The sequence below is a fragment of the Chiloscyllium plagiosum genome, unplaced genomic scaffold (genome assembly GCF_037043375.1).
Source record: "Chiloscyllium plagiosum isolate Xiang-an unplaced genomic scaffold, Cpla_swu_hap1 HiC_scaffold_39, whole genome shotgun sequence".
NCBI classification, from domain to species: Eukaryota; Metazoa; Chordata; class Chondrichthyes; order Orectolobiformes; family Hemiscylliidae; genus Chiloscyllium; species Chiloscyllium plagiosum.
Window position 1 is genome coordinate 25085844 of NW_028270177.1, and position 22709 is coordinate 25108552.

Below are 22709 nucleotides of genomic sequence, written 5' to 3' on the forward strand. Positions count from 1 at the left end.
TTTCAAATACATGTTCCTTTGAGGAATCGTTATTCATTCATTTGGTTGAACGCTTTCAAAATGGTATAGGGACTCAGCAACACTTTTAACATCAGCATCGACGCAATTTGAAATGTGTGTCTGTAAACGCACCGAATGTGATTAATAACTGGTTGCTTTCAACTCTGTTAATGGCTTTATTTGCACTCTATGACAGTGTCCCAAGCAAATTATTTGATGCAAGACATTTCCATGGTTGTAATGGTGCGCAGCCAAGTTGGAAACACAGTCTATTTAAGCAAATGCTTTATAAATGTGTGTGCTTGGGAAGGGAAGAATAGCTAACAGTAGAGTACTAGCAGGGCAGGGGAGGAGGTGAAGTAACCTATATTGGCTTGCTTTCTTCTTTTGATTTTGGGAAGCTGGTTGAAGCACCAAGTTATGTTCTGGCATTTTCTACAAACAGCCATGTGGAATAAGAAAAGATAGAGCCCATAATTTTGATGAAGGAATGCATCCTGGGCTAAGTGCTGGAGAACAGGATTAGAATAATTAGGTAGTTTTTTTGACTGGCCTGGACTCAATGGGTTGAAGGGTATTTTTTTCTGTTGATCGCTGTGACTTTATTACTGTGTAAGAGATAGAGATATTCTAAAGGAGGTCAAGGACAGGATTTATCTGGATGCAGTTCAGAAGCATTAGAGGAGTTATAAGGCTATGTGGTGTCTTTTATAGACAATTAAATCATGGGAAGGAATTAGAAAGGTAGATTTCCAACAGAATGACTGAAATGTCCAAGAAATATAGATTAGTCATAATGAGGGTTTTTAAATACTAGGTACTGATGGGATGGTTACCGTGTTAAGGGCAAAGAAAGAGCAGAATTTCTGAAGTGGGTTCAGGAGACCTTTCTTGATCAGCATGGTCCAAGGGTAGACATCCACCCAATACTTCCCCTGCTGCTGATTAAATCAGAGTGGAATTAAATGGAAGACAGGATGGCAGGCATGGTGACACCCACCACGCTGGCACTATTTCAGGCTCCAAGCCCACCCTGGGGTGCCAGCCCATTGCCATGAGGTGGAATTGGGGAGTGGGAGCAGATAGGTAAAACCTTTCCTGCCAAAATGTTTAAAAGTGATCATTCTCCACCTGGAAGGGGACTCTGAATTGTTCGTTCCAGATCTGAAGTTTGTATCTTGGTGCAACTGATCTTGTCTCCTACGGGAATCATTGTACCTCTTAACACAAAATATTGTGGAACTGCAACAGAGGAATATACAAAATACTCAGCATACATTTTTAAGATTTGGAGATGCCGGTGTTGGACTGGGGTGGACAAAGTTAAAAATCACACAACACCAGGTTATAGTCCAACAGGTTTAATTGGAAGCACACTAGCTTTGTGGGCGGCATGGTGGCACAGTGGTTAGCAATGCTGCCTCACAGCGCCAGAGACCTGGGTTCAATTCCCGCCTCAGGCGACTGACTGTGTGGAGTTTGCACGTTCTCCCCGTGTCTGCGTGGGTTTCCTCCGGGTGCTCCGGTTTCCTCCCACAGTCCAAAGATGTGCAGGGTCAGGTGAATTGGCCATACTAAATTGCCCGTAGTGTTACGTTAAAAGGGGTAAATGTAGGGGTATGGGTGGGTTTCGCTTCGGCGGGTCGGTGTGGACTTGTTGGGCCGAAGGGCCTGTTTCCGCACTGTAATCTAATCTAATCTAATCTAATCTAATCTAATCTTTCGGAGCGACACTCCTTCATCAGGTGATAGTGGAGGGCTCAATCCTAACACAGAATTTATAGCAAAAATTTACAGTGTGATGTAACTGAAATTATACATTGAAAAACTGATTGTCTGCTAAGTCTTTCATCTGCTTGAATACCCTGATAGTTTCACTTCTTTCATGTAGAAATCACAAAACCTTTTTTAAAAAAGTTGCATTCTCGGATTAGCTGTTAACAATGGTGATAGCTAGACAATATGTTGAAGGTGTTAGCCACCTGTGTTCGCTGTCTATGCCATGATGTTTAGGTTGATTCTAATCTAAAAAGTGAGATAGTGGAGTTTTACATGAATTCATGCAGTTTTTGAGCTCAGAGTTCTACATGAATGCATGCAGTTTTTCAGCAAAGTACAATGTAACCCTGAAAGTACAAATTCACCCCACAAAATATATGTGTGCATGTGGGTCTTTGTCTGTCTGTGTGTCTGTCTGGGTTGGGGGTTGTGAGTGTGAGAAAGTGTATGTGTGTGTGTAGTGAGTATAGAGTGTCTTAAGTCAATAAGGGGGTGCATGTATGAGTGTTGAAGTGTGTGTGTCTGTAAGGGTGTGTGTGGGTGTCTGTGTATATGTGTGTCCGTGTGTATATGTGTATAGGAGTGTGTGTGTGTGTGTGTGAGAGAGAATGTCTGTGTGTGTGTACAGTGCAATGGTGGTCACCTGTAATGTGACATGAACCGAGGCCGAGCAGAGGCTAATAACTAAGTTTGGTACCCATAGGGAGGGCCTCAACCGGGACCTTGGATTCATGTCACATTACAGGTGACCACCATTGCACTGTACACACATACACACGGACACACATAAACACAGAGGTGCACACAGACACACACACTCCCACATGCACCCCCTCACAGACTTAAGACACTCTACACTCACTACACAACACATATACTTTCTCACACTCACAACCCCCAACCCAGACAGACAGACAGACAGACACACACACACACAGACAAACAAAGACTCACATGCACACATATATTTTGTGGGGTGAATTTGTACTTGCAGGGTTACATTTACTTTGCTCAAAAACTGCATGAATTCATGTAAAACTCCATTATCTCACTTTTTAGATTAGAATCAATCTAAACATCATGACATCTACAGAGAACACAGGGAGCTAACACCTTCAACATATTGTCTAGCTATCACCATTGTTAATAGCTAACCTGAGAATGCAACTTGTTAAAAAAAGGTTTTGTGATTTACACATGAAAGAAGTGAAACTATCATGGTATTCAAGCAGATGAAAGACGTAACAGACAACCAATTTTTCAATGTATAATTTCAGTTACATCACGCTGTAAATTTTTGCTATAAATTCTGTGTGTTAGGATTGAGCCCTCCACTATCACCTGATGAAGGAGCGTCGCTCCGAAAGCTAGTGTGCTTCCAATTAAACCTGTTGTACTATAACCTGGTGTTGTGTGATTTTAAACTTTGTATATTTTTAAGGATTGGATATTCTTAGCCTTTTAAGTAAACTCCCAGGCGATGAGTGATTGCTTGTATTTTAGTGGTTACTGATCAGCATTCAGCTGAAACTAATGCAGAGAAAGGGCATCTTCAACATTTAACACAGAACAAATTAAAACTGGCAGAGACTACATTTTCTTTGTGAGAGCAGTTGATTGGATTGTCATCAAGCAGTGAAAACCTCACTCAAAATCATGTCCCCCAAAATACAGAGTCAATTCCTTTCAACTCAGTTAATGACTTTCTTTGTCTCTGAAGTAAATTACTTGATGCGAGATGTCAGAACTGCCGTAATGGTGTCCAGCCAGGTTGAAAACACAGAATATTTAAGTAAGAGCTTTAAAAATATGTCTTTAGGAAAGGAAGAATAGCTGACGGGATGGAAGCTTGAGTTCAGAGTAGATTCCCGGCAGGGTCGGGGGTGGGGGTGATGTAACCCATGTTGGCCTCCCTGATTTTTTGGGGGGAATCTGGCTGAAACATAGAATTATGTTGATGGCATTTCTCAGCTTTATTTTAGTTGTATTCGTACATTTGCGTCCTCACTTTCCACAACATTGCCTCTTCTGAGCTGTGTGGTGGGCATTGCTTCCTTTGTTTGACGGTCTGAAATAACTGTATGGAGGCCGGTATCCTGTCACCGAGTGCCCCTTTATTTCCATGTGCCCAGTACATGGACTCTGAGCAGTAGGGTCAGAGTTAGTGCCTAGGTTGGGGAGACTCTCTGAGACTCTTGTTTATATCTGCCAGCCAAAGCTCCCTAATTAGCCCATGTTAACAGCCCCAATCAGAGATCTCATACTCAATAAAATCCACCTGGCCTTCATTCCACTCATATACTATCCTTCTATTCAGCTTACCATTTATATTCAGATTCATGACTTGGCAGTTTTTCTCCAAAGATGCTGGACCTGAAGTTCTCTCTGCACTCCATCTCCTTCAAAACGTTTCATTGGTTGGCAAGTGGACATTGATAGATGGAGATGTTATCATGAAGAATGCACCAGTTGGATGATGACTGACAGTTAACTACCAAGCTTTATTTAAACTAAAATTAGGCAAGTTGACTCTGATTGGTCAACGCATCTTTGAAGAGAATGGTCGTTGTCTATTTTGTTAAGTTGAAACTGGCAGATTACATGCACGTTATTTTTGTCTGCAAAGAACAGCCCTATGTATTAATATATCTATCGTCCAGTACACAGAAGTTCATTGTGAGCCCAGATTGCAAGCTTTAATTGGTGGTTAATTCTCAGTATACTCAGGATTACTCCAGTAAATACTCCCCAGTCATGGAATCTTATCAAATATTGATAGCGTATTTACCACTTGTCAAATCACCTGTCCTTTATATTTTCAGTATTTGACACCTCTTTAATACACTTCTCATCAGACATGTCTAACCACATAACAAACTCTACTCAAGGAAACATAATGTACTGAAATTTTAAAAATATCCTCATGGCCAGATTTGTACAACCATCAGTCTACGGCTTGATAGAAAGTTGCTGCCATTAGATTTACACAGGAATGAACAGAATTTGTTTTATTTAGAAATTTAGAACATAAAATGTTCTGGTGGTATGGATGTTATATAAGAAATTAAAATACCCATGCATACACATGCATCTCAAAAGGTGGGTGAGGAGTTATTATTGGGAGCTGAGGGAAAATTAAAAATATATTTATAAAACATTGCTGCAACAGGATCCAGATGGTGGAAGTGTGAAGTGTGAATGTTCCTCATGTTAAATTAAATTATCAAACTCAATGGTCCCAGCCTTGCGTTAATTTGTTTCTGCACTTTCAGAATGCCTGAAACTTCTGGCACTGTGTGGCAGTGGGTGGCCAAACTGTCCCCACATCTAACGTCACAGAGCAGCATGAAAGCCGTCTGAGTCTGTCATTCTCACATGCTGCGATTCAGAATTCAGAGCTGTTGCCATGGAAATGGTAGCACCTCCCCAGATCTGAGCTCACTGCTGTGTACCTGTTAATTTCAGAGCAAGCATGACAGAGACTATGGAACTGATGCCTTGTACATCACAGGACCCTGCCAGATTTGGAAGACATAGAAATTGACTTACTCCATTCTATGAGGAGACGGTAGAGTAGTGTTAACGTCACTGGACCACCAACCTGAATTCAACCCCACTGTGACAGCTGCTGGTGTTTAAATTCAGTGTGAATCTGAAATTGTAAAGCCAGTCCCACTAATGGTACCATGATGCTATTACCAACTGTTGCAAAACCTTATCCTTAATGTCTCTCCTGTTGTTCTTACCTCGACTGGCCTACATGTAACTCCAGACCCACAGCCACGTGGTTGACTCATGACAGCCCTCTGAAATGTACTGGAGAGGGGGCAGAGGAGATTTACAACAGCCAAGTACTGACTACATCCAGCCCACTCATGACTGGAAAACCTAAATACGTCATCAATATGTGATAAGATTCCATGACTGGGGAGTATTTACTGGTGTAATCCTGAGTGTACTGAGAATTAACCACCAATTAAAGCTTGCAATCTGGGCTCACAATGAACTTCTGCGTACTGGATGATAGATATATTAATACATAGGGCTGTTCTTTGCAGACAAAAATAACATATCCATATACTATGCCAGTTTCAACTTAACAAAACAGGCAACAACCATTCTCTTCAGAGAAATGCATTGACAAATCAGAGTCAACCTGCCTAATTTCAGTTTAAATAAAGCTTGGTAGTTAACTGTCAGTCATCATCTAACTGGTGCATTCTCCATGATAACAACTCTGTCTATTGATGTCCACTTGCCAACCAATCAACACACTTTCCTCATCCACGATTATAATGTTATTCCCTTTTACATTGGTGTTCTGATGAGTGCAAGCCAAAAATCTTGAAAAATTGTTTTTTTTTCCAGTGATAATCGAGGTCTATACTACTACTGGATAACTATTTGATAGCATCATAACTTGAGTTACAGGCAATCATGTGGAAATGGAAACTAAGTTTCATTCTGAAAGCAAACAAAGTGCTATCATAAGGTAAGCATAATAACCTGTATCTGATGAGTACAAATCTCTATTTACACAATCTAAACTGTAATAATATAACTTCAAAAATGTCTCCACAACTCACTCAATAGGGGATGCTCGTTTCTTAGGCCATCTATATGAAATAAGATTACCAAATCAAACTCAATCATGTGGGACAAAATCGTTCAAACATCTTTTGTGCCCTGCGAGATGCACAAAGAATTGTCATCAAACTTCTAACAGGGCATCTGAGATAAGATTTATATTGCACCACAGGACCAGCATTAGTTGCTGAATCTGATGCAGGATGCATGTGTTGGGGTTTGCCTATACTTCTGGAATTCAGGCACACTGAATCAGAGGGAAATATTAACTCCCTGTGTCTGGCAGAAACTGGGTGGGCAGGGTTGGTGAGCACTCAGCACCCGCTTTGTCCCCGATCTGTTGAAATTTTAAAACACCCGAGCTTTCAGACTTCAGATTCATTAAATATTCGAACCTGTAAAACCAGCATCATGTGAAATCAATAAGATGCTGATGACATTTGAACAAATCAGTCATCACAAGTCTGGTCCCATCATTGAAAAGTCCCAGTGAAGTGAGTTTGAATTTTCCCTTATTTCCCTCAGATTAAGCAGAGTTGTTCCTTTGGGATCCATCAGGTAGGTGTAGGTAACTGGTAGAGGAGATCCGGGTTATTTTCTGTTTAGTTGAATTGGAAAGTCAGCCAGTGGCATATTCTTGAGGTCCAGTCATTCCAATCAGCTGGTCCCCCCAGTGAATTACAGCACAGGTTCAATTTCTGAAGAATCATATCAAACTTGAAACATAACTCTGTTTCTCTCTCCACAGATGCTGCCAGATCTGCTGAGTTTTGCCCTGTCTCTGGAATCATTTTTGTAAATTCATTCACAAGGTATGTGTGTTACCTGCAATGCCACAATTTAATGCTCCTCCCTAATTACCCAGCAAGGTAGTTAATCAATCACATATTACGTGTAGGATAGGGGATTTCAAGACTGGGGGCATGTTTTTGAGATGAAAGGAGAAAGATTTATAAAAGATATGAGGTGAAATATTTTTACAGAGGGTACTTGGTGTGTGGAATGAATTTCCTGATGAAGTCACAATGTTTAAAAGGCACATGAATAGGAGAGGTTTAGAGGGATATGACAGATGGGATAATTTAGTTTGGGATTATGTTCGGCATGGACTAGTTGGATTTGAGGGTCTGTTTCTCTGCTCTATGTAGGCCAGAGTAGAAAAGTGTGGCACTGGAAAAGCACAGCAGGTCAGGCAGCATCTGAAGACCAGGTGCATTGACGTTTCGAATATAGGCCCTTCATCAGGAATGTGGCCAGACCAGTTAAGAATGGCAGATTTCCCTCCCTAAAGTGAATCCGATGAGATTTTAATGACAATCAACAGTAGTTAAAATCAACTAGGTAAAAACAATGACTGCAGATGCTGGAAACCAGATTCTGGATTAGTGGTGCTGGATTCCTGATGAAGGGCTTTTGCCTGAAACGTCGATTTTACTGCTCCTCGGATGCTGCCTGAACTGCTGTGCTCTTCCAGCACCACGTAGTTGTCAATAGGTTAGCTTTTAATTCCAGATTTTATTGAATTCAAATTTCACCATCTGGTACGGTGGAATTAGAAGCAATGTCCTCAGAACATGAACATGGGTTTGTGTATTATGAGTCCACTGACTGTACTGGGAGAAAGTGAGGTCTGCAGATGCTGGAGAACAGAGTTGAGAGTGTGTTGCTGGAAAAGCATAGCCGGTCAGGCAGCATTGAGAAGCAGGAGAATCGACTTTTCGGGCCAGAGTCCTTCATCAGGAATGAGGTTGGAATCCTTGGGGGCGGAGAGACAAACGGGAGGTGGGTGGGGCTGGGGAGAAGGTAGCGGAGAGTGCAATAGGTGGATGGAGGTGGGGGTAAAGTTGATAGGTCAGAGAGGAGGGTGGAGTGGATAGGTGGGAAGGTCTCACCTGTCAATCTTCCTTCACACCCTCCTGTCTCACCTATCACCTTTACCCTCACCTCCATCCACTCTCAGCCACCTTCCCCCCAGCCCCACCCACCTCCCGTTTATCTCTCCACCCCCGAGGCTGCCAACCTCATTCCTGATGAAGGGCTGAAACGTCGATTCTCCTGCTCTTCAGCTGCTGCCTGACCGGCTGTGCTTTTCCAGCACCACACTCTCAATTCCAGTGACTGCACTACCATCTCCCCTCGATCTATAACACTTTGCTTTTATTCGTTTCCCTAATGACTCCACTTTGTAGGATCACATGCCTTCCTGTTAGGAGTTGGAACACGCCTTCAAAAGCCTGCTGAGAAGTGAAGCCATCCTCTCACACTGTCTCGCCCCTTGCTGAGCCGTGGACTGTGAGACTCACTCTGATCTACACTGTGATTAGGACTGTTATAATGTAGGTGGAGCTAATCCTGCATTGCCACATATAGACCCACTTCCTGGATGCAATCAATTCTGCCTCTATTGGTTCATTAATCATTTTGTTTCACTTGAATTGACTGAGCTCGAGTCCATAGGTAATCATTTGCATGTCAAATACTGATTCTGTCTGATTGCTATCAAGACCACATGCTGTAACAAATCTGTAATGTTTGACTGAAGCTGAGTTGGCAATTCGATTCTCCCAAATTACATGATATTTATAAAACCAATGCATAGCCAGCAACTATTTATGCTTTTCAAAATTAATTTCTTTAAAAATGAGGCAACGATGTGAGATGTACACATCTTGACAATGTAACTGTCAGAAGGACCTTCACAATCACTAATATAAAGACATGGATGACTTCATGTTTAAATACACAGTCCATGCAAAAGCAATTGGAAACTATATTCCCTGACTTATAAACTTTATTGGTCATGTATTTATGGAATGAAATTACTTCCCTCCATGCTGATATTCATAGCTCATCAGTTATGCATTGTGCATCACTTGTAGTTTTGTCCTGTAAAGCTCTCGTGTCCAAGGTTTAACCTTTAGGTGATGATGTACTGAGCATGAATGTAGTTACTGTCATGTTTTTTATTTGCCACATAGCCTCTGGTAGTGCTCTAAAATCAAAGCTTTTAGTATCAACACTGTCAAAATTTACCAAACAGAAAAACAACAGATGTTGTAGAGAGCCTGATCAACTAAGTGGTTAAAAATACATTAAAACCAAATGGAGAAAGCACTAACCGAACAAAAGCATTCATCTGTTTTCATTACAACTCCTATTCACTTTCAGCTGAATCCTAAACAGGCAGATTTTAAAAGCTAGTAAGGGCAGACACTTGTGGTGCAGTGGTAGTGACTCTAGCGCTGAGTCAGGTTCAAGTCACAACTGGGACATAATTAGCAGTCACACTATACCAGATTCTCCTGTTCCCTGGATGCTGCCTGACCTGCTGCGCTTTTCCAGCAACACATTTTCAGCTCTATACCAGATTATAGTCCAACGGGTTTATTTAAAATCAGAAGCTTTTGAAGCGCTGTTCCTTTATCAAATGAAGTCCTGATGAAAGAGCAGTCATCCAAAAGCTTGTGATTTTAAATAAACCTGTTGGACTATAACCTGGCTGTCGTGTGACTTCTGATTGAGGCGTGTCATAGCATCTAGACATAGGAATAGGAAGTAAAATAGCCAAAATTGCAAATGACACTGAAGGAAGTGGTAAAGTAAGCGGCAATGAAGAAAGGAGAAATTTACAAACGGCACGGTGGCACAGTGGTTAGCACTGCTGCCTCACAGCGCCAGAGACCCGGGTTCAATTCCCGACTCAGGCGACTGACTGTGTGGAGTTTGCACATTCTCCCCGTGTCTGCGTGGGTTTCCTCCGGGTGCTACGGTTTCCTCCCACAGTCACAAAGATGTGCGGGTTAGGTGAACTGGCCATGCTAAATTGCCCGTAATGTTACATTAAAAGGGGTAAATGTAGGGGTATGGGTGGGTTGCGGGTCGGTGTGGACTTGTTGGGCCGAAGGGCCTGTTTCCACACTGTAAGTAATCTAATCTAATCTAATATGGATCGGTTAGGTGAATAGGCCAAATTTGGCAGGTGGAGTTTAACATGGATGAGTGTGATGTTATTTTGGTCAGAGGAATAGGAAGGCAACTTGTTATCTGAATGGAGAGAACCGTCACAGTGCAGAGGGATCTGGCTTTCCTCATGCATGAATTGCAGAGAACTACTGTGCAGGTAATAAGGGAGGGAAGTGGAATATTGACATTTATTAGTAATGCAATAGAGTGTACAAGTACAGAAGTGTTGCTGCTCCAAGGCATTAGTGAGTCAACCCTGGAGTACTGTATACAGTTTTATCCCCCTTACTTGAGGAAGGATGTAGTTGGATTGGAGGCAATTCAGAGCAGGTTCACCAGATTGATTTCAGAGATGAGTGGAGTCAGAGGTAGACAGTGGTGAAGGCGGCGTTTGGCTTGTTTGCCTTCATTGGCCAGTGCATTGAGTATAAGAATTACAATATAATTCCGCGGCTGTACAGGACATCAGTTAGGTCGCTTTTGAAATGCTGCATTCAATTCTGGCCTCCCTGCTATTGGAAGGATGTTGTTAAACTTAAAAGGGTTCAGAAAAGACTTGCAAGGATGTTGCTGGGGTTGGAGGATTTGCGCTATAGGGAGAGGCTGGATAGGCTGGGGTTGTTTTCCCTGGAGCTTCGGAGGCTGAGGGATGACCTTATAGAGGTTAATAAAATCATGAGGGGCATGGATAGGGTGAATCGTCAAGGCATTTCTCCCCAAGGTAGAAGAGGCAAAAACTAGGAGGCAGAGATTTAAGGTGAGAGGGGAAGGATTTAAAAGGGACCTGAGGGGCAACGTTTTCACAGAGTGTGGTGCGTGTATGGAATGAGCAGCCAGAGGAACTGGTGGAGGCTGATGCAATTACAACATTTCAAAAGCATCTGGATGGGATATGAATAAGAAGGAAGGAATAAAGGGATATGGGCCAAATTCTGGCAAATAGGATTAGATCGGTTGAGGATTTTTGGTCAGTTCAGTGTGGATGAGTTGGACTGAAGGGTCCGTTTGCGTGCTGTATAACTCTGGGAGGGGATTGTCTTATCAAGTGACATTGAAAAGTTTAAGCTTGTACTCTCCAGAGTTGAGAAGAATGAAAGGTGATCGAATTGAGAGTTATGAGACACTAAAGGGGATTGGCAAAATTGACATGGGGATGTTTGCTCATGTGGAGCAATTTGGAACAAGAGGTCACAGTTTAGAATAACAGGTAGCAGATCTAAAACAGGGATGAGGAGAAATTCCTTCTCCCAAAGGTTCATGAATCTCTGCAATTGACTCCCCAGAGTGTAGCAGATACTGGAACACTGAATCAATGTAAGGAGGAGACAGACCGAGTTTTTCTTGGTAACGGGTTGAAGGGTTATGGGGGCTTGCAGGAAGGAGGAGTTGGAGCTGAGATGAGATCAGTCATGATCATATCAAACGGCACACCGGGCTTCAGGGAGGCACAGTAGGCTTCAGGGATTGAAGTGGCTACCCTTGCTCTGAGTTCTGATAATCTCTAAGCAGGTACACAAGAAGTATCTACAAGACTTGAGGAGAGGACTCACTGTGGAGTTCAAACTTTATCCACTTTACAGCGTTAGACCCAGGAGAGCTTAATTACTGTCCTTTTTTGATAACATTCAGGAATCTCTATCTTGCCTGGATTCTAGTTTAAATATTTGCAAAGTAGATGTCTGAAAATGAATACTTTTTTTCACAAATGTTAACATTATTAGATTCATTTATTATTAGAATGGAATATTGAAAGAGAAAGGTTTTACTGCAGCTGTTCAGGCTCTTGGGACCAAGTCTGGACTGCTGTGTAAAATTCTGAGGTCCCCTTATTTGAAAAGGGATATCATGCAGTAAAAGCAGCTTCCTATCGGGTTCAATTGACTCATTCTTGGGATGAAGGGATTATCTTATAAAGAAAAGGTGAACAAACTGGGTTTCTCTCCATTGCAGTCGAAGATTTTCTTGAAACATTTAAAAAGGTTATGAGGGAATTTGATTGGATAAATACCAGGCAGTTTCCTCTTGTGAGGAAGATTAGAATGAGGGACCATAGTTTAAGAACCGGGATTTCCCTTTCAAGATGAAGAGAGGAAGAACTTTTTATTTCCCTCAGCTTGTAAATCTCTGAAATTCAGTTCCCCGGAAAGGAGAGGTGGCTGGCTGACTGAATTGTTTTGAATGGATAGGTTTTTAGTAGTTAACAATATCAAGAGCTATGGGACGGTGGAGAAGGTGTTGTCATAGAGCTGTACAGCATAGAAACAGATACTTCGGTCTAACCCGTCCATGCTGAATAGATATCCTCTATTAATTTAGTTCCATTTGCCAGCCTTGGCCCATATCCCTTTAAGCATTCCTATTCATATACCCATCCAGATGCCTTTTAAATGCTAATGGGAAAGTACAATTAAGACCACAACCAAATCTCTCCCTGTCCTTTTTCAATGTCACAGCTAGCCCAAAGGGCTGAATGGTCAATTCCTGCTCCTAAATCTAATGTTTCTATTTTGTTGAAACAAGTATAAATATTCAGCCAATACTTACGCTTTGGTCTGTTAATGGAGGCAGAACAATCTTTTTCTCGATGGCGTTCAGGACTAATTTCCAAAGTTCTTTCAGAACTCTCTTCAGAACAGTCTTCTCACATATTTTAGCAAACAGTGTGAGGCTGGAAAAAAGGGAGAAATATTGACTGACATCAGACAGTTGATGCATCAATGGACTTGGATGATAGCTCACAAAAGCTGAAGGCAAATTAAAACTGTACAGCAGCATCCCATCAGCATTTCAGCAATACATAACTGGCGAGGCAGCTTTCTGATAAGTTAAACTTAAGGGCCAAATTTCCAAACTGCTCATCTGATATTGGCATTTCAATACAAGTGATGCAACGTTCAGAAACAAATTACTGTAAAAACTATGAAGCTCAGGATGAAATGAACATTTTTGAGTTGACACATATTCTTGGAACTACGTTACTTTTTATCCAGAAGGTCCATTAGTGGCCTCAAGACAATTTCTGCATCCAGGGTTGAGCTGTTCCTGTTTGCAGACACATTCCCATTTCCCCGCATTTGATATAACTCATTGTTCATCTGCTTCACACATTCTTCAATCACAGACTGGAAGCTAAAGCAATCAAACAAAGACAGTGATAAAACAAAGCATGTGAAACCAAATATCAAACATTTCAGGCAGTAACGTTTTAAAAAATATAGTGTATCAGGTTAATGATGTTTGCACAAAATGTTAGTACATTGATTTGACCTTTTCCTTTACCTACATATCCGTTAACATCAAAAAAAGCAGTGCAGGGATTCAATTTTTAATACATGAATGACAAGGCCTTTGGTTGCCAGGTAACTGAATACATTGACACTTTGACAGACGGTGACCAATGCTATTGTTGAGAAAAAGTTGAACATCACACAATACCAGGTTATAGTCCAACAGGTTTAATTGGAAATACGAGCTTTCGGAGTGACGCTCCTTCGTCAGGTGGCTGTCCTGATGAAGGAGCAGTGCTCTGAAAGTTAGTGATTCCAAATAAATCTATTGGACTATAACCTGGTGTGGTGTGATTTTCAACTTTGTCAATCTCAGTTCAACACTGGCTCCTCCACATCATTGCTGAGATAGTACACTTTCCAAACACAATCTTGCGGTAGCTGACCTGAATATCACAGTAAATGGCAAACAAAGATTGACAAAGAGAAAGAATAGTCAATTTAGTCAGGTATTTATATTATGTTAAGACTCTCAGAAAAATGCCTGGGTGCTTTGTTAAGACCAAGAGACGAGTGGGTAAATTCCTCTCTTTGCGCTCTTGAGGTTGATATAATAGTATTTGGGATTTTAGAAACTAGTGCTTTTCAATTCAATATGTACTTGATCACATTTAAAGTTGTGACGGAGTAGGCCAAAGGGATCTTAAGGAGTTTGTTTATTGTAAACTCACTCAGCGAGTTGGTAATCTCAGTTGGCTGCATAGCTGTCTGTGACACAGAGTGATACCAACATGGGTTCAGTTCTCACATCCACCAAGGTTACCATGAAGGACTCTCCTTCCCTCCCTCTCCTGTTTCCTGAGGATTGGTGACTCTCAGATTAAACCAACATCAGGCATGATCTCTCTCTCATGAGAGCGCGGCCCTATGGTTTACTAAGACAATGGTTTTACCTTAAACTCACTCAAATAAAGGTTAAAACATATTTTTAAAAAATCAAAGAACTTATCTCAAAATCTGAAACACACGCGTACACCACATACTAGCACGTAAGAAAACAGGACCAGGTGACGCATGAGGGGAGGGGGAATTGGACAGTTCTTCGGTGAAGGCATAATATGACTTCATGCTGAAATTCACAGTCCACTTTGGGAGGGTGTGGGTGGGGGTTGGGGGTGTGAGTGGGGGTGTGCGTCGGGGTTGGGGGTGTGAGTGGGGGTGTGTGAGTGGGGGTTTGTGTGAGTGGGAGGGGTGCAAGTGGGGTGTGTAGGTGGGGGGTGTTAGTTGGAGGGTGTGGGTGGGGCATGTGAGTTGGGGTGTGAGTTGGGAGGTATTAGTTTGGGGTGTGTGGGTGTGGTTATGGGAGGGAGACTGTGTGGTTGCATCTGAACTGCTTCAGTTGGTCCTCGGACGTCTATAAACAGAAAAGAGTTTTGAATCTTAAACCGTCTCACTTCAGCATTGGTTCTTTTAATTAGGACGGACCATTTCTTGGCAGAATGGGGATATACCACTTCCAAAGAGAGTGAGACACAGAGAGAGAATGTTACATTCTGCACATAGCTCCTCTTGCAGATGTTATTGGATATTACTGTCTTCTACGGTGAAAAATACAGGCTAATAATCACGGCTTCACACAGGAGGACGGTTTTGGTATGTGCATTCTGGCTGGTGGCCTGCTTCTATTTGTTATCAAGAGCTTTGATGGTCCATTGTCAGAACTCCCCCTTCATTCTGTGATCCGGACCGAGATTTCAATGCTCTTCTATGCATAACAAGATTCAGATTTAAGTTTGTGAGAATCACAGAATCCCTACAATGTGGAAGCAGGCCATTCAGCACACCATCCTCCAAACAACATTCCACCCAGAGTCACCCTTTCCCTATAACCTTGCATTTTCCAAGACTCATCCACATAGCCTGCACATGTCTGGACACTATGGCCAATTTAGCATGGCCAATCCACCTGACCTTTGTTGCAGTAACACCTAGAGTCAAGAGCTCTCAGCCTCAGAGACATGGTGGGCTCTACATTTCAGACAATGAATGTTAATGTCCAGGTAATTACGCGTGGATAGCCTTTTCAGAATGTGGTAAACAGTTTCAGCTAGGTTATGTAAAGATTCCTTTGTATATTTCTAACAGTTTATCTACTTTCAGGTCAGGTGATTTTAGCAAACATTTTAAGGTGTCCCAGCTCATGAATAAACGTTTTCGCTCAAACTATGGCCCAAGGGTTTTTACTTAGTCAGTGAGGTTTAATGATTAGTAGCCTATATTTTACATCATTATGACAGCTTGAAATCTGGTGAATGTTGTTATGTAGGCAGCCCTTTATGAGTTCAGCCATACTGTACATACAGTGATGGGGTGCGTGATTCAGTTTGAGTGGAAGATGGTTGAGAAATGAGCAGGGAAGTGGGATTAATTAGAAAGTCTATTAAAGAGCTGGGTGGGTGCAGGTGTGATTGGTCAAATGGCCTCTGTCTGTGCTGTTATCATTCCAAGACTCAAAGAGAGTGAAGAACAAACTAGATCATCAGGAAAGCTCCTTACTCTATCAAAATAACACTGTGATCAATATGAACAACTATCTGAATGGCTGAACAAAGTTAAAATTCACACAACACCAGGTTATAGTCCAACAGGTTTATTTGGAAGCACTAGCTTTCAGTACGCCACTCCTTCATCAGGGGGTCATGGAGCAGGAGTATAAAACACAGAATTTATAGCAAAAGGGTTACAGTGTAATGCAACTGAAATGATATATTGAACAAACCTCGACTGTTGTTAAGTCTTCCATCTAGCCCAAATCCGGTCTTTCGTTACCCATGAGGATTCATGTAACAGTAGACACACACACACACACACACACACACACTGAATTTGTATGTGCAGAATGATATTTACAGGAATGATATTTACATTCTATTGTGCTCAAGAAATATACAACCAGTGGGCAATCAATGCAGGCAGTCAATCCATATAATATTTTGTAAATTCCACTTGGAAATAGAACCAGTCTGAGTCAAGATTGGGATACAGACAGACTCACACCTTTGAGGCATTGGCTGAGCTGAGATGTCACTTTTTAAAAATAAAACCTTAACTTATCTTGAGAATGTGACATAAAAGAAGTTCTAGGATTTACATATTAATGAACCAAAACCTGTAACCCATTTTAAAAGATTCTAAAGACTTTGCAACAATCGAGGATTGTTAATATATCATTTTACTTGCATGACACTGTAACCCTTTTGCTATAAATTCTGTGTCTTACGGTCCTACTCCATAACCACCTGATGAAGGAGCGGCGCTCCAAAAGCTAGTGCTTCCAAATAAACCTGTTGGACTATAACCTGGTGTTGTGTGATTTTTTTTAAACTTTGTACACCCCAGTCCAACACCGGCTCCTCCATGTCAAGAATGGCTGTGGTACAGCAGCATTCTCCATCCAATGCACAGGATTTGAGCCCAGGCCACACACTTCATTCATTAACAAGCTCATTGAACTTTCAATCTGTCAGTGTTCACATTAATAGCATGTAGATTTCATTATTTTATTTATTAAGCAAAATAGGTTGGGCAGGGGATAGAGGGCAATCTTTTATGTACAAGACAACCCTACTACATTGTCTCACTCATGCTTTTGATTTCTCAGCTTTCTTTGATTATTATGAAGATTTCATGCAAACATTGCTGTCACATCACAGAGGTTTCCTGCTCAGTGTATTGGTGCATTTGACATTTTACATGGAATATATTTTAACAGTTTTATTGCCCCAGATCATTTTATTATCTTGAAGGCAGTTTGTTACCACAGGCTCCGATTGCAAATTGCTAATGCGAATCTCAGAACAGCTTTTTCTCTTAGAAATGCAAGAAATTGGTTTCCTTGGTGATAATAAAGGGATTGCAGCTAATGACAATTCACTTGCAGAAATTATTCTTTCACGTTTCTTGAGCAACTATGAGATGCCTAATCGGTATTAACTTCCCAAACCCTTCGATGCAGCTTATGTATAGGAGGTACCTTGAGAAGAAGACCATTGGAAGACCTTAGGCAAAAGTGGGGACTGCAGATGCTGGAAACCAGAGTTTACATCAGAGTGGTGCTGGAAAAGCACAGCAGGTCAGGCCGCATCCGAGGAGCAGGAAAATCGACGTTTTGGGCAAAAGCCCTTCATCAGGAATGAAGGAAGACCTTGTTCCTGTGACAAAGTAAAAGTTCTCTCTGGCACTATAATGGATAGTTGTGGGAAAATATTGTACGGTGGAAGAGCCTCAGTTATGCAGAGGAGGTGGCTAAGGGGGAGCACATTACTGATGGTATTCTGTCTCAAAGACCTGGAGTATAAGATTAGATTAGATTCCCTACAGTGCGGAAACAGGCCCTTCGGCCCAACAAGTCCGACCCTCCGAAGAGTAACCCACCCAGACCCAGTTCCCTCTGACTATTGCACCTCACACTATGGACAAGTTAGCATGGACAATTCACCTGACCTGCACATCTTTGGACTATGGGAGGTAACCGGAGTACTTGGAGGAAACCCATGCAGACACAGGGAGAATTCTGTGTGGAGTTTGCACAGTCACCTGGGGCTGGAATTGAACCTGGGACCTTGGTGCTGTGAGGCAGCAGTGCTAACCACTGAGCCACCATGCTATGACATGACTAAGGTTACATCCTCAGGGTATTGCCTGAATGGTACTGCAACAGAGGACAATAAGGCCAGAGTTTACAAGGAAGTAAGACACTTGCAATGAATTTATTAACATTATGCAAAATTTATCATATGTGGCATGATGAGAGATAGATCTTTTTCCAAATTAAATCTTTAATGGATTACTTATCTTTTCTTATGGCTGAATTTTATGCATTTTTGGTCAATTCTGAGTCATATTGAGTTCTGTGGAGTTATTCTCACTGTGTGGCTGAGCAGGTTTTCTCTCTGTGTCTTACCAAACTCGCTGCACAAACCCTCATGATGAGAATCACATCTAACTTGCGCCCCATCTGACTCAATGATGTGCCCAGAGCAACTTGATGCTCAGTGAAGGTCTTCCCTAAGACCAACATCCATGTGGCTGTGCCATCTCCCAAAGCCAATTGATCATATCCAGAAGCTGTGCTGCTTGGCTGTGGAAAAGGTGGCAGAGAAGGGGAGGCTGGCATCACGCATCACTGAGAGGGACCTGGAGGTCTTTGTTAGGGGCGGGGGTGGGAGTGGAATGGAGAGGAGTCCTCTCCTGGGGGAACAGGCAGAGGAGGCCAGGCCATCAATATGACGCCACCGTGGTTAGACATTGGCACCACAGTCAGTGCCATCTCCATGCTGAGGAGGACTGGGCAGTAGTGCAGGGCAATCATCAATAATCTTTTCCACTCCACCAATGATCTCTGCTCCCTCACACCTATCTATTCCACCCAGCTCCCAACAATGCTTCTGCTCTCCCACCCTGCCTGTTGCATAAAGCAGCTTGACTCACTTGCTCTTGTTACTCCTCATACTCCCAAACCCCACAGCCTCTCCATGCTGCCTTCTCCCACCCTCAGGACACCCAGCTAACAGTGGCACCCGGCCTCAGCATTATCCTGTCACTGAGATCCCCCACATCACCCTCTCCTTTCTAGGGACCTCACACACTTCACTCTTCCCCAGCCCATCACCTGTGCTGTGTCCATGTGACCACAACTGAACCTCGACCTGCAGTCTGCCTTCCCACGTCGTGTGCGTGAATGGAGGCGACGGGGTGACAGTAGCTCACACCCTTCAGCAACCTGACCTTCCTGTGCCAACCCAGACCATGTCCAGACCCCTGGATGGTGGCCGCTCATGTCCCTGACAGTGACAGTCCTCCCTTGCCTCACCTACACTAAGGCCAGACCCTTATGGAGGCACAAAGGTGACGCTGAGAAAGCACAGCAGGTCAGGCAGCACCTGAGGAGCAGGAGAAACATTGATTCTCCTGCTCCTCAGATGCTGCCTGACCCTCTATTGTTTTCCAGCACCACCCTTTTCGACTCTGATCTCTCCAGCAGCTGCAGTCCACACTTTCTCCTATGAAGTCAAAGGACTGATGATGACTCACTCCCTGGGGCACAGAGGCACAGTGCCCCTGTGCAACACCACCCTGACCAGACGCCTGACCACAGCCAAATCCTGAGAGCATCCCCCACGGACCTCACTGCAGACTACTCCCCTAAGATGCTCAGACCTGTTCCACTGCTTACTGCAGATCTTTGTGTTTGCCATGAACACTGATGTGACGGGTACAGGTACTAGACTGACTTGACACATTGAGGTACACAAGGAAGCATGTGCCCTTGACTGAGGAATGCTGCACAGCACAACCACCTACCTAACTACGTCACTGTGCCAACTGCCAATGTAAGGCATGGTGGAGCAAGACAAGGCAAGCATGGGAAGGCATAGTGGTTGGTACCAGATGAAAGCTGAGAGAGCAAGGAAGGAGCCCTGGGAGGCAGCCTGGTGCATGCTGTGTTGTGGGTCCCTGTCCCTGTGTGGTGCCTGTACCAAGGCAGTCACTGCTGTTTGCTGGTGTGCCCTCCTAGACCAGCCTGCCCTTGCACAGTGATGTGCCAGTGTACTGGAGGATGCCAGGATGGTGGTGATAACCTCCTGAAATCACAGTGCCAGTGCCTGTGGTGGAAGAGTGTGTATGGTCGGTACTGGTAGGCGGGCAAGGTGAAAGAATTTTGAAGCAAGCGGCCAATTCAACCGAGCTAAGAACCTGCCCTGGTTTGTTTCCGTGAGGTGGTTTTGCGACATCTAGTTTGCAGCCTGGAGCAAGCTGAGCTGTTACAAGCTGTTTATCAAATGGTGAAGAGCTTTAGTGGGGCCCGGCCTGGTGAGAATCTCAGCACACTGCATGAGAAAGTGAACAAGATGTGGTGAGATGGTCTCAGCATAGAGGCAGGCCTCAGTGAATCTCATCTGATTCTAGCGCACATTGCAACATGGTAGGCCCTCAGCAGAGCATGGTAAGCTTTTGGCCACTGTTCACATCCTTTTGTATTTAAAACAAAGCAAAGGATTTCAAATAAGGACATGGAATAAAACAGTGGGGGAGCTGTAGATAAGAGAGAATGGGAAGGTAGCCACAGTTGAGAGTGTGTTGCTGCAAAAGCCCAGCAGGTCAGGCAGCATCCGAGGAGCAGGAAAATCGACGTTTTGTGCTGGAGCCCTTCTTCAGGAATGAGAGTTTTCTGAAGAAGGTCTTCCTGAAGAAGGACTCCAGCCCGAAACATTGATTCTCCTGCTCCTCGGATGCTGCCTGACCTGCTGGGCTTTTCCAGCACCACACTCTCAACTCTGATCTGCAGCATCTGCAATCCTCACTGTCTCCAAGGTGGCCACAGGGCAGGAAAGACGTTGGAAACAGCTGGGTTTCAAGACTAGAAGGAACAGCAGAACTCATGGTGTGTACCATATTATGTAGACATTTTTGATTTTATCTGTACCTTGTTATGTACACACAGTGTTGTGCACAAGGCTGTGAACAGCATGTAATAATCATAATGCACCATCACCGACTTCCACAGAACACTGAGGACACAGTTAGTCTTTTAGGAGAATCTACATTCAGTAAGGAATGAGACACCAATATCACTCCTGTAAATGGCAGCTACAGCTACAACCCTTCCAGGCAAATTAGATAAAGAAATAGCAATAGGATTTTGAGCTGGAATTAACAGGAGATATTACTGTTATAGGTTAATGAAGAACCTTTTAATACTGCCCTTAAACTAAGTGCAAATCTTAGTGGACATATGTTATACGTTTACAGCAGGGTATCAATGTGGAACTTCTGCCATTGCTTGCAATACTGAAAGATGAAGAAGGGAGTGGGTGGAAATTTGGATCAGAGGCAGAAGTGATCATCATACTTAATGATGGAGCAGTCTCAAGAACAAGTCTGACCCTGCTCCTATTCTCTACACTCTTAGAGCCTGGGGGCTTTGTTGCTTCGATGTGTGTGATGACATGAGGAGTTTTTGGTACTGTGGAGGCTACCTTCGGAGACGTTGCAACACTTGTGCATCGGGGTTTTCTGTAACTCGGGTAGGGACAGGGTGAGAATACAACATGTGGCAATTGTTAAAGGGCTGCATTTAAAATACTGTGCCGCCTTGGTTTGAAGATATTTACTCCTAATTGAAATGTAAACTTTGAAAGCCACCTGTTCACTCAAATCACCCACACAATGTGTTTTGTAGGAGAAGGCTACCCGCAACCTATGTGAAGATAGGACTCCATATACAGTGGGCAGATTACCGAAACATCTCAAACAGCCAAAGGGACAGGTCTGCACCCACCACCCCCTGGTAAAACCTCAGCTTCTGTTTACATTTTGCGGACAATCAGGGTTCTGCACTGGGACCTCAGTAACGGCTATCAGCCCCCTTGCTAGCTAATCCTCTTGGCTTTATCGACCAGGAATGACCAGACATTGGAGTCCAAGGTCATTGAGCCAGCAAACAGAATGTCAGCGATCTGGATAATATATTGATGTATGAACATGTAACTCTCTGGGAAATATCACCAGGGTTAGGTTGGAATATAGAGCAGGTCAGAAGTTCAGTGTGACAGTAACACACGGGGCACTGGTCATATGCTGGATGTACTCTGAAGGTCTAGCTCCAGCTGGTGGCATCATGTGATGGCAGCTTCTCTCTCTCACTGTGTTCAAGGCAGGTGAGGCAATTCACATGACATTGTTAGATAGGAGCCAGGCAACAGCTGGTCTCATGGGGATGCCTAAATTGAGCAATGGGCTTGAAGCCAGGAACAACCTACAGCATCAGTGCTACTGTTAGAGGGGTGCAACAAACAGATGCAGAAAAATGAATGAACTGCTCTCATCCACAACGTTCAGTTTGTCAAATCAAGAAGGACAGAAAAACTCCTAATTTGTGGCAAGTTGCAAACTGTTTAAGTGGTGGAATTGCAGACTGACATATTTGAGACTACCCAGGTCCCTGTTTTGTATCGATGTTCAACAAATGAGGACATGTACTGCGAAAGGCAGTGGGAATTATGGGGTCGATCTCAATCAGTTGGCATCAGTTTTGCCAGCTTCTCAAGCCAGCTCATGTTTCCAAAATGTGTTGACAGCTGATGACCCCCT

General features: G+C 43.2%; 1 protein-coding gene across 6 annotated transcripts in view; it reads right to left on the minus strand.

Annotated features, from left to right (window-relative positions):
- The window catches only part of unc13c (unc-13 homolog C (C. elegans)), a 582280-nt gene that overhangs the window by 62311 nt on the left and 497260 nt on the right, over positions 1–22709 (minus strand). For all 6 annotated transcript variants that reach the window (XM_087981434.1, XM_087981433.1, XM_087981432.1 and 3 more), the window contains 2 exons: positions 13309–13458; positions 12874–12997 (listed from right to left, as the gene is read on the minus strand). In XM_087981434.1, the coding sequence (XP_087837560.1) occupies positions 12874–12997; positions 13309–13458 (274 nt within the window). The remainder of the gene's footprint in view (positions 1–12873; positions 12998–13308; positions 13459–22709) is intronic.